This window comes from Phacochoerus africanus, chromosome 6, assembly GCF_016906955.1.
Source record: "Phacochoerus africanus isolate WHEZ1 chromosome 6, ROS_Pafr_v1, whole genome shotgun sequence".
In the NCBI taxonomy this organism is placed as follows: Eukaryota; Metazoa; Chordata; class Mammalia; order Artiodactyla; family Suidae; genus Phacochoerus; species Phacochoerus africanus.
The window spans coordinates 95,735,221-95,748,184 of NC_062549.1; the positions used below are offsets into that span (position 1 = coordinate 95,735,221).

The window sequence follows — 12,964 nt, forward strand, 5'->3', positions numbered from 1 at the left end:
GTTAAATCGTGGAAAAATTACTTATAATTTGCACCTCATTTCCCTAATCTAAAAATGGGAATAAAAGTAGTACCCCATAAAGATGTAGGAGAATTACACAAATAGTATGTGTAAAGCATTTAATGTGTGCATAGCACAGAGCAAGCTCTCAAAAAAAGTGATAAACGTTAAAATGTTTGCCATTACTATCACTTTCTCCACCTTTCTTCTCAAGGACTTCTTTAATGACTGAAGGAGGTTTCCCCTTTTATATATTTTATTTTCTTATTTTTTGGTCACAGTAGTGAAAGCACCAAGTGCTAATCAGAAGGCCACCAGGGAACTCCCCTTTTACCTTTTTAAATCAACCAGTATTTGATTATTAAGTTAACATGATAATGATATAAAATTTCACTTTAGCCATTCAGGTCTTTGCACCTTCTACTAAACAGCTCAAAAAGAACAAAAACAACTAACTGGGCTTCGTCTCAATGCTTCTAGTAACTATCAGAGGCAAAGATGAAAAATTAAGGGGCCATCCCAACTTCTGAACTGGACAGTCAGGTAACGAGTCAATATGATTTTGTTGTTTTGTGTTTTTTTCCCCGAAGTTCTACAGGGTAATCATAGTAACAAAGCAAAACTTACTAACCTTTCTGGGGGAGTCTCTCTATTCCTATTAGCAAGTAAAACTACCAGCCTAGTCCAAGAGATGTGGCCTTGACTATTCTCCAGAACCTCCAAGGGGTTTTTTTTTTTTTTGGCTTTTTAAGGCCAAACCTGTGGCATATGGAAGTTCCCAGGCTAGGGGTAGAATGAGAGTTGTAGCTGCTGGCCTACACCACACCCACAGCAACGCCAGATCCAAGCACTATCTGCAACCTACACCACAGCTCCTGGCAATGCCAGATCCTTAACCCACTGAGCAAGGCCAGGGATCGAACCTACATCCTGATGGATACTAGTCGGGTTTGTTACCTGTTGAGCCACAATGGGAACACCCCAAAAATTTAACTTAATGATAATTAAATTTATTTAATATTTAATGTAGTCTTCAAGTTCTTATTTAACCATATCATGATCTTCATTATTGAGCAGTGCTTATACAAAACGAATCTGTCTAACTCAAGGTAAGACATTTTTTCCCACTTCAGTCTATATCTTAAGACTATATAAACAAAAACAATGGAACTCTAGTTGAAAGTATAGGCCTATGGTAGAGAGATGATCCCCCACAGCAATGATTACCAAATATTCTGCAAGTGTGAAACATTATTAAAGGTACAGAATGTTCGTATGTTACGATAATGGGGGGGGGGCGCAGCTCCTATGTCACATATATTACATTTTATTTATTTATTTATTGTCTTTTTAGGGCTGCGCCTGTGGCATATGGAGGTTCCCAGGCTAGGGGTCGAATCAGAACTGTAGCCACTGGCCTACACCAGAGCCACAGCAACTTGGGATCCGAGCAGCGTCTGAGACCTACACCACAGCTCACAGCAACGCCAGATCCTTAACCCACTGAGCGAGGCTAGGGATCAAACCCACAAACTCATGGTTCCTAGTCAGATTTGTTGACCACTGAGCCACGACAGGAACTCCCACATATATTAAAGTTTAAAAGAATTAATCCTCTAACATTTATCTTCAATGGAAACAGCATACTAATTAATACAAGCAATTAGAAAGAAAAGTGCTTATATTAACGTATAACATGACACAAATTAAAGTGGAGGTATACTGAAAACTTTCTTTGGCCACATTCATGGCACGTTGAAATTTTCAGGCCAGGGATTGAACCTGCACCATAGCAGCGGCCCAAGCCCTGCAGTGACAACCCTGGATCCTTAACCTGCTGCAACACAAGAGAACACCACAAAAACTGCTTTTTGATATCAGAATTGGGACTTGGTTGCGAATCAATTCCAGATATTAAAGGCAATATAAAAGTGACAAAGAGCACTTAACGCATTTTCCAGTCATATGACGTATCTTAGGGGTTTGGAGTTATTTCCTGATCTTCAATGTATCTTCCTATGACTTTTGTCCCATTTTCTTTCTTTCTTCTTCTTCTTTTTTTTTGTCTTTTGTCTTTTTTGTTGTTGTTGTTGTTGCTATTTCTTGGGCCGCTCCCGCGGCATATGGAGGTTCCCAGGCTAGGGGTCGAATCGGAGCTGTAGCCACCGGCCTACGCCAGAGCCACAGCAACGCTGGATCCGAGCCGTGTCTGCAACCTACACCACAGCTCACGGCAACGCCGGATCGTTAACCCACTGAGCAAGGGCAGGGACCGAACCCGCAACCTCATGGTTCCTAGTCGGATTCGTTAACCACTGCGCCATGACGGGAACTCCTCTTTCTTCTTTTTAATCTCAACATTTCCTTCTTTTTCCCTCCTCTGGTCTTTTTTCATCTGTCACCACTCATATGGCAGAGTATCAAACATCAAACATCAAATTACTATTAACACAAAAAACTATTTTAAGACAACAGTTAAAAACTAAGAGTGCTAGGAGTTCCCGTCGTGGCTCAGTGGTTAACGAATCCGACTAGGAACCATGAGGTTGAGGGTTCAATCCCTGGCCTTGCTCAGCGGGTTAAGGATCCGTGAGCTGTGGTGTAGGGTGCAGACACGGCTCGGATCCCATATTGCTATGGCTGTGGCGTAGGCCAGCAGCAATAGCTCTGATCAGATCCCCAGCCTGGGAGCTCCATATGCCTCGGGAGCGGCCCGCTAAAAGGCAAAAAGACAAAAAAAAAATAAATAAATAAAATAAAAATAAAAACTAAGAGTTCTAGATTAGAGTTCAGCAGTTTTCTAGTTGAATAAATTACTTTAAACTTATTACTAGAAAAATAAAAGTGTATTACAAACTACACTTTCTTAATACTATAGTTGGAAAAAAAAAAAAAAAAAGGAAGTTCCCATCAAAGTTCAGTGGTAAAGCACTTGACTAGTATCCATGAGGATTCGGGTTCAATCCTTGGCCTCAATTTGTGGGTTAAAGATCCAGCATTGCTGCGAGCTCTGGTGTAGCTCACAGACAGGGCTCAGATCCTGTGCTGCTATGGCTGTGGTACAGGCTGGCAGGTGCAGCACTGATTCAACCCCCAGCCTGGGAACATCCATATGCTACACCTTTGGCTCAGAAGACAAAAAAAATGGTGTCCCTCCACCAAAAAATAAACAGGAAAAGTAAAAGCAAAGAGGCAAAACAATACTACTTAGGATTTGTTAACCATTAAGAAAATTGGTTCTTACATCATCTTTTATTTAGTTATTTAGCCTCTGCCATAGTTGATGACCTTGAATTTTTAAAAATATTCTGAACAAGCCATTTGCTGTAAGTGCTCTAGGTTATTAATAACTAATACCACTACTACCATCAAATTTGTAAAGCTTTTTTTTTTTGGTCTTTTAGGGCCGCACCCACAGCATATGGAAGCTCCCAGGAGAGGGATCAAATTGGAGCTGCAGCTGCCAGCTTACACGACAGCCTGCAACTTACACCACAGCTCATGGCAACGCCGGATCCTTAACCCACTGAGAGAGGCCAGGGATCGAACCTGTGTCCTCATGAACACTAGTTGGTTCGTTACCACTGAGCCACAATGGGAACTGGTATCGTTACTTTATTTATCTTCCTAAAGCCCTTTAAGGTAGGCAGAGTAAGCATTCTTAGTCTCACTTACAAAGAAAGGGAGAGGCGTTCCCGTCATGGCTCTGTGGTTAACAAATCCAACTAGGAACCATGATGTTGTGGGTTCGATCCCTGGCCTTGCTCAGTGGATTAAGGATCCGGCGTTACCGTGAGCTGTGGTGTAGGTTGCAGCCGTGGCTCAGATCCTGCGTTGCTGTGACGCTAGTGTAGGCCGGTGGCTACAGCTCCGACTGGACCCCTAGCCTGGGAACCTCCATATGCCATGGGAGTGGTCCTAGAAATGGCAAAAAGACAAAAAAAAAAAAAAGAGAGAGAGAGAGAGAGAGAAACAGCTGGTAAGGTGGCAGATTCAGGAAGACCCCAAGTTTTCAGAAGCCTAGCTCAGAAATGTCTGGTTTATGTAAATATATATGGTAATTTTGCTCCATCAAAAAATAAGAAACTAGCAGTTTCCACCGTGGCTCAGCAGTAACGAACCCAACTAGGACCTGTAAGGATGTGGGTTTGATCCCTGTGGCCTTGCTCAGTGGGTTAAGGATCTGGCGTTGCTGTGAGCTGTGGTGTAGGTCACAGACATGGCTCGGATCTGGTGATGCTGTGGCTGTGGTATAGGCTGGCAGCTGTAGTTCCAATTCAACTCCTAGCCTGGGAACCTCCATATACTGCAGGTGTGGTACAGCCCTAAAAAGAAAGAAGAAATAGGGACCTGCAACAACCTCCCATCAATGCTTAATTAGTACTGCGAAAGGATTAAAATTGGTTGTCATTGATCTCCTCTCTTCATGAATAATAGCAAACCATGTTCAGCACAATGAGTACTCAATAAATGATGCTAACTCATTTTTAAGACTCAGTCTGTCCAAAGTTAAATTCTCTTCTAGAGTTATCCCCTCCTACCCAACTCAACATCTCCACACCCAAGTCAGCTTAGGAAGGCAAAATAAGATGCTTTTACTCTGCCCCAAAACTCTGGGTGTCACTGAAAGTAAGTATTGTATGTATGTGCTAGGGTTGCAGAAAAGTTTGGTTAGGATATACCATGTTTCCTACTTACCATATTGTGATGAGAAAATGTGTTCCCTGAAGCAGGCTGTGATATAGCACTCTGCTTCGAGTTACTAAACACCAGCGGCTGGGCAAGAGAAGGAGCCTGAGATGGATCCAGATTAGATGAATCATTCTCCATTGAAGATGGTGTCTTCCCCAACAGAACAGCAAGATCAATTCTAGTGGAGAGATGGGATCTTGATGAATAATGACTGAACATTTTAACATTCCTCAACACCTGACTCAGATTATGATAAGTCAAAATGAGTCCACTCCCCAGAAACACAAAGCCAGAGATGCTTAATTCACCAAAATAACTGATGGATGTATAAGAGCCATGACGGTATCTGGGTGTGTTCCAATGAGGTTGCCATCCACAGTGTTTCTTAAATATCAACATTCATGAAATTAGTGTAATGAAATGTTGTTGGGGTTTTTCGGCCTTTATTTTTAGGGCCACACCCGCAGCACATGGAGGTTCCCAGGCTAGGGGTCGAATCAGAGCTGTACCTGCTGGCCTATACCATAGGCACAGCAACGCCAGATCCGAGCCTTGTCTGCAACCTACATCACAGCTCAAGGCAATGTCATATCCAAACCCACTGAGCAAGACCAGGACCTTAACTCACATTTTATGGATGCTAGTCAGGTTGGTTTCTGCTGTGCCACAATGGGAACTCCAATTTAATGAATACTGAATGTTAATTTTAAATACAGCAACTTGCTAACTGGGTCAAAATTTACAAATTTTCACCCATGAGCTTAATTCAGCCACCCATGATGACTGAATACCTGTCATCGCCAATGTCTAATAAATAAAACTACATACTAGAATGCTAGCATCAAGTGGCTTTGGAACAAGAAGGGTTTGGGGAATTTTTTCCAATTTTTATAAAATTTCAAGTGACTTGTATAATGAAAATATATACTATTGGTTTTTACAAATTTCATGAGTAACAGGAGTGTCATGCTTTTCGTAATTGGTCCCTTTCAACCAGTTGATACTAATAAAGGCACTCAGGGTGGGGGCCCCCCCAGAGTTTCAAGAAGGTGGTTGGTCACCAGAAACACCAAGAAAGTGGTTAGAGAGTTGGAGCTTTCAGCCTACACATCACCCATGTCTAGTGAGGGAAGGGCAGTTACAGATTGAATTCAATCACCAACGACTTAATCAATCATTCCTTATGTAATGAAACTTTAAAACTCTTTTTTGTCTTTTTAGGGCAGCACCCAAGGCATAGGGAGGTTCTCAGGCTAGGCGTCGAATCAGAGCTGCAGCTGTTGGCCTACACCGCAGCCACAGCAACACAGATCCAAACTGTGTCTGAGACCTGTACCACAGCAATGCCAGATCCTTAACCCATTGAGCAAGGCCAGGAATCAAACCTCATGAATACTCATTTCCTCTGAGCCACAACAGGAACTCCCCTGATTAAACTCTTGAACAATAAGACTCAGTGAGCTTCTGGGTTGGTGAACACACTGAGGGGCTGGGAGGCCAGCACCCAGAGAGGGATTAGAAGCTCTGTGCTCTACCTCCCATACGCTGCCCTACGCATCTCTTCCATTTGACTGTTCCAGGCTACTGGTTATAATAAACCAGTGACAACAAGTAAAATGTTTTCCTGCGTTCTCTAAGTCATTCTAGCAAATAACCTGTGGAGGGGGCTGTTGAACCCTCAAGATTGTAGTCAGCTGGGCAGAAATGTGTGTGTGGGTAGTAACCTGGGCACCTATTTGCAGCTAACCTCTGAAATAAAGGCAGTCTTGTGGTACTAAGCTGCCAACTTGGGTCTGTGCTAACTCTAGAGAGTTAGTGCCAGAAATCAATTAAACTGCTAAACACCTAGCTGGTATCAAATAATTGCAATACCCAGTGTGGAAAAAATCATATATATTTGATACCATTAAAAAAAAACACACACATTACCTCTGGTAATGACATTCTTAACATCCTACTCCTATCAGACTTCTCTTTAGGACATTTTGAGTCAACAGCTATCATACCCAGGTCTAGAAATAATCAAAGAGGTTTTCACAGGATAAAAATATTCCCTGGTGAGTGTATCTCCCTCTACTGACCCCAATACCTATGTTCAAATTCTTAAAAATTCATTAGCCAGATTCTAGGGGAAAAAAGGGTCACCATACTCAGTCAGCTAAGCAGACAAAGATCATAATTACAAAGCAAGAGAGGGGAGTTCTCTTGTGGCACAGTGGATTAAGGATATGGCATGTCACTACAGCAGTTTGGGGCACTACTGTGGCTCAGGTTCAATCCCTGACTGGGGAACTTACACAAGCTGAGGCGTGCCCCCCCCCCGCCCAAAAAAAGCAGCTACTGAATAGTTTTGCAAAATTCAGAAATAAACAAAAACTTTCCACTTTTAGGTTTTCCTTACCTGACTCACAAGATAAGTTTATGTTGTTCTAAATTTTAATCAATGCCTGTGATGCTGACAAGGCTGACCTATGTATGGAAGGGCTACTTTGGGAGAATTAGCTTTAAAACAGTAATACATGGATTGCCGCTTCATAAATTAACTAGTGTGAGCTCCTAAAAATCTACCAATCAACCAAATAAGAACCTAATGTGATATGTTTATCATTATCACCAACACCATGGGAGTCTATCAAGGCCCAGTGCCATTCTTCCTTACAGCTAACTTAGCAGATCCCTTTGGGAGAAGATAACTGAACTATACCACACACTTGCCTCTGACCAGCAGTGATTGTCACATTCTCCGCAGGCAGAGGTACTGAAGACACATTAGAGGCAGTGAAGATCTTGGTCTCAGAAAGCTGGAAAACAGAGGAATTAGTCACTCCTGGTGTTAGGTAGGTTACAGTCAGAAACCTGGTATAGATAAGGGGAAGTCAACATTAAGAAAAAGGGGAAAACCCTTAGAAGAGAGAACTATCCACCCTGAGAATCCGGAAAGGACCAATGTTCAAGCCCCTTCTATCTATGCACAATGGTTTTATCGAAAGAGAAACCCAATAAAATCTAGTGGAGTCATGTAATATGCACACTGAACTTATAGGAAGGTGAATATGCTAGACAGGAAAATAGAGCATCTGCATTTTCCCACTAGAGTTACCAACTCCTACCTCTATGCAAACCATACTACTCCTCTCAACGAAAGGGAGATCACAGCCAAGATGAACACAGAAATAAAAACTTAATTCTTGGCTTTGGAAAACTAAAAGCCCAAGTGCTGGTGAGTTAAGATTTTTTTCAGGAATAATTTTAACAACATGCACTTTCTGCCTTCAAGTGACTTATTACACCTCATCTCTCCACTAGAAAACACTACAATTAGATAAGCCATTATAGGAAATAACTCTTGCTACTATTCAAAAGTTGATTTTTTTTAACTTTTCCATTAAAATCTCCCCACAAAAAACAGGGAATCTGCTCTCCCAAATATATCATTCTCTAAAAGGTGCTTAAGCAGACAAGCTAAATCTTAGAAAGTAGTCATAAGGCAGTCTGACTCAGCTACAATAGAATCACCCTCTCATGTTGATGCATCTAACATTTTAAAACTCAGGCCTGAAAACCAACAGCTGGACACACCATTTCCTCATACTATATTCTGTCTTGCCTGAATCAATACAAACCGGAAATTTCACCCATAATCACAGAAAACTATAATTCACAGCAAAAGCTTGACTGTGACCAGTGATCAGCAAAATTCTTTCCTTCGGGCAATACTCCAGTGAATTCACAGAGCTTGTTTATGTACCACCTTGTGCCACCCATCTATGAGGTTTCCAAGTTTAGTCAAGCTGGAAGATGGCCAAACCTATATATTCATTTCATTTCAATTACAGTCACCAAGTTGGGCTTTGAGATATATTAAACAAAAAAAAAGGGGGGGTTGTTTTCCAAAGCCAACTAGACTGTAAACCTAAGGATCTGGTATTGTAATTCTCATTTCGTACCCACCTCTAAGCCAATTACAGGACCATACACCAAGGCGTAAATGTGAATCTAGTAACTGAACTGCTCCAAGTAGAGTCATGTGCCACCAGAAGCTGTTACTCAACACACTACCTGCCTAATTCCATTCTGGTGCCCTACCCAACCACCATCTCTTCCTGGGATAAATCCGACAATCAGATATTAGACTTACACAAGTGCACTTGCCCTTTCCATAGTCTGGTTCCACAGAGTCCTGTTCATGCCCAGTCTCCTTCATATAACATATGTGAAATGTTCTGGCTCAGAACACTATTTTGGATGTAAAAGTTTTGGGTCAGAATCTTAAGGGTGAATTTTGAAGGGTAGAAACATACCCATTTTCTATCCCTAAACACCACTTAGGGATAGACGGTACTAATGAGGAATGACCTGGGAATACCTACATCTTCATTCCAATCTTCAGTTCCCCACTCCTCTGTTGCAGTCCTCCATGCACCTGGGAATAAAGGAAAAACAATGAACTAACTTTAAGTGCCAGTACAAAGCAAGTGCAGAAAACACTAATGTATTAAATTTTTTGGCAGCCAAAAGTGTAACCAGAATTTAGTAATCAGAAGGGATTCTTTGGCTTCAGAGTAAGGAAAAGACTCTTTAGCAAAGGTTACCTCAGAACACCAGGGTTTTAATAAGATTATGATTTCACAGCTATCAGTTTTTGTTACATAGCTATAACAGGAAAAAGAGTAAGACAGCAAGACAACAAAAAAAAGAGAGAAGAGAGAAAATGCAAGAAACAGTGAGACTCCAAGCAATTTGTTAAGACCCTTCCTCTGACGTAGTGATCAGTTCAGTGAAATGGCAATAGATAACCCGAAATATGCAAACTCTATCTATTTGGTTTAAGATAATAATACTGCAGGCAGTCTGAAGAGAGATGGCAGCAGGGACACAGAGGAACACAAAGGCCGCCACATGACAGTGAAAGGGCAGTGAAGAAGAAAAGGCTCGAAATCCAAACAGAGCACTGACACCTATCTGCCATGGGAAGTGAATTTTAAACTGTATACTCAGCAGAAGTCAAGTTCACAAATCGTACTGGTTTAACTATAAGAAATCTCAATGGATCAGTTTTCAGAAGACATCAGATGAGACTGAAGAATCAAGTATATGTGTTAGTCATCACACTAATCCTCATCACAGAGAACACGAAATCTGACCTGCTAAGGTCATGGCACAGTCAATGGAGGTGTACACACTTCCTCATGTTGGTAATGATACAGACAGAACACAGTTTTTGTAGGAGAGGTCCATAAGCAATCAGACCACGTTCCACATCCCCTTGTTTTGCTTCACGTACACAAATATCCTCAAAAAGGGAACCTGCCTATTCTTAAGGAATACGGATGAGTTTCTACGAGACCTAGAAATCCTCCCTTCAACCGAAGGACCACCCTAAGAAATAAGAACATATCTGTAGAAGAGACAAGAAAACCCCTTATTTTCTTCTCTAGAATAACAGCATATGTTTAATAATTCTTAAAGCACTCTCTCCAAATGGAGAGAAGTTCTTATAAGAATGAAGGTCTGGCAATCAGATTTCATTGTCAAGGAAGAGAAACAGTCTAACACCTACAAAACCTATCTGAAATTCTTCTAAACATTTAAAAATGAAAAATCCTATTTGCTTGAGAAAACCATGTTCAAGGCAATGCTTTTCCCAGGACAATGTTAAAATTGTACCAGGGAAATTCCAAACCACCTAATAATGACAATGTTCTCCAAATCAAACTAAAGTCCAATCTCAGTTTAGACAAGTTACAAATTACATTCTTCTCTCCCTCTCTGGTGATACCACTCTTCCTTCCTACTGACAATCACACCACCCTGGCTATTTGGAATCCAAAAATCTAGGCTATTACATACACACAATCCTAGAGTTAGAAGTGACCTGAGAAGTTATTACTATTGAGAGGCTACCTCTCAATGTAAAAAAATCCCCCCCCCCATACTCTGGTGATTCCACCTGGAATGGAAAAGAAGACTGTAGATAGCTACTTGACACCTTCCTACATAGGACATATGGTCTTGGCTAAGAAAGAGGACGACACTGAAGAAGCATTAAGGAGCAAAAAGAGTGCAAATACTCTGAACAACAGATTAGGACTTCCATTCCATCAGCAAAAAGCACAGACAACATAAATGTTAAATATTCATTAAACTAAATTTTTAAGGAGGGAAAACAGGCATGGAATATGGGGGGAAAGGGCAGAAAAATAAAAAGCAGGAAGACAGAAAAATGACATATCCACAGATATTTGAGTTCATAAAAATCTATCAAGTATCCGGGGCAGTTAGGCGCCTGGATGTATCATACCAGGAGCAGTCTCAAATTTTCGGGGATAATTTGACCCCTCAACCCCAATGAAATCAAGTCCTGAAACAAAAAAGAAAAGAAAAGAAAAAACAACCAGTGAAATTTTGCTTGTAAATGATAATGTTTGCCCCCAATACACAATTCCCACTGTACCTGTGGATATTTTAAGGGTAGATTTGAGTTTCTTTTTAAATTAAAAAGGGAATTTGAAGTTTGCTATCATGAAAACACACACAAAAAAATCATGCATGAAGATCAAGTTCGTATCGTGAAACTAGTAAGGATGGGAATGCATGAAGCTATTTATACTCAACACTTTCAGGAGTTCCCGTTGTGGCGCAGCAGAAACAAATCCGACTAGGAACCATGAGGTTGCAGGTTCAATCCTTGGCCTCGCCCAATGGGTTAAGGATCCGGCATTGCCGTGAGCTGTGGTGTAGGTCGCAGATGCGGCTCGGATCTGGTGTTGCTGTGGCTGTGGCGTAGGCCGGCGGCAACAGCCCCAATTAGACCCCTAGCCTAAGAAGCTCCATATACCACAAGTGGGCCCCAAAAAGACAAAAACAAAAAACAAAAAATAAAAACAAAGAAAAAACCACTTTCACACTAACAAGATGACAGCAGCATCACATAATTTTTATTTCAGTCACAAATCAGATTTCTGAGCCTAGCCTCCCAAATCTGCTATTTCTACTAAATATAAACAAACACACCTCTTCCTTCCCTCTTTTTCCAACCAGGTCCTCACAGAAAACAGCTAAGGCTCGCCATCTGGGACTGGGACTCCATGCCTGATTTTCTATTCACAACAAAAACAAATCTTCAACTTCAATTATTTTTTTCTGCCAACAATAAAAAGCGAAATACCCAAGAACTAGACCTCAAAAAATAGTATTTGTGGAGTTCCCATCATGGCTCAGTTGTTAACAAATCCAACTAGGAACCATGAGGTTGCGGGTTCAATCCCTGGCCTTGCTCAGTGGGTTAAGGATCTGGCATTGCCATGAGCTGTGGTGTAGGTCGAAGACTCAGCTCGGATCCAGAGTTGCTGTGGCTCTGATGTAGGCCCGCAGCTATAGCTCCGATTAGACCCCTAGCCTGGGAACCTCCATATGCCTCGGGTGCGGTCCTAGAAAAGTCAAAAAGACAAAAAAATAAATAGTATTTGTTGTTCAGACTATTACCACTACTCTACAAAGCTATCAAGAGATGAATGAGGAGCAGTTTTAATGCCTCCAACACATAAGTTAAAATAGAAAAGGACATTTCATAGTCAAATGGCTAAGAGAAGTCAAAAAGTTATCTAGCTTGACAATAACTCAACTTTAGCCTCCACAAATGAGAAATGAGTTTATAAGATAGCTTGATTGAAAAAAAAAAAAAAAAGCAAGTAATATTTAGGACTGAGGTATAGCATTTGTGGGCAGTAGATGAGAAGTTGTGCCAAAGATCCTCCTAAAGACAAAGGATTAAGATCACTGATCTCTGAAAGGGGACAAGGTAAATTTAAACAGATAAGGAGTCAAGAGCCTATTTCATGTTCTACTATTAACCCATTCCCCAATCTTTATAAGCGAAAGAGTCTCAGGCTTTCCATGTGCTGGCTCAGCCAGAAGGAGGTAGCAGATCTCATAAGAATGTACTCTGGAACCCAGCAGCTGCTCTTATTTAACATAGTGAAAGTACCTTTTACTCTTGAACACATCTTTGTGTATCCTACAAGCCTAACATATCCTAATACATACACCTTGCCCAGATGTACACTAAAAACTAACAAAAAAAAAGCAAACCCCATAATGCTCCACCACACCCCAAAACTATCCAACAAAGAGAGCTAGAAAAGTCTCCAGTCTTCCTTCTTGCTCAGATATTGCAATTTCTCCAAAATGACACGAAAAAGATTTTCCTATCTCTGTACCCCAAAACAAGTAAATTAACAGTAAGCGTTAATTCTAGGCCCTGTTCATCTCT

At 41.1% G+C, this 12,964-nt stretch overlaps 1 protein-coding gene across 35 annotated transcripts in view; it reads right to left on the bottom strand.

Moving 5' to 3' along the window:
• UBAP2L (ubiquitin associated protein 2 like) overlaps positions 1-12,964 on the bottom strand; it is a 49,198-nt gene that overhangs the window by 19,423 nt on the left and 16,811 nt on the right. For 26 of the 35 annotated variants that reach the window (XM_047784494.1, XM_047784492.1, XM_047784495.1 and 23 more), the window contains 3 exons: positions 9,063-9,115; positions 7,408-7,493; positions 4,699-4,870 (listed from right to left, as the gene is read on the bottom strand). In XM_047784494.1, the coding sequence (XP_047640450.1) occupies positions 4,699-4,870; positions 7,408-7,493; positions 9,063-9,115 (311 nt within the window). Of the gene's footprint in view, positions 1-4,698; positions 4,871-7,407; positions 7,494-9,062; positions 9,116-10,993; positions 11,054-12,964 lie in introns of all 35 variants that reach the window. The other 9 variants (XM_047784477.1, XM_047784481.1, XM_047784474.1 and 6 more) reach the window with 1 other exon arrangement.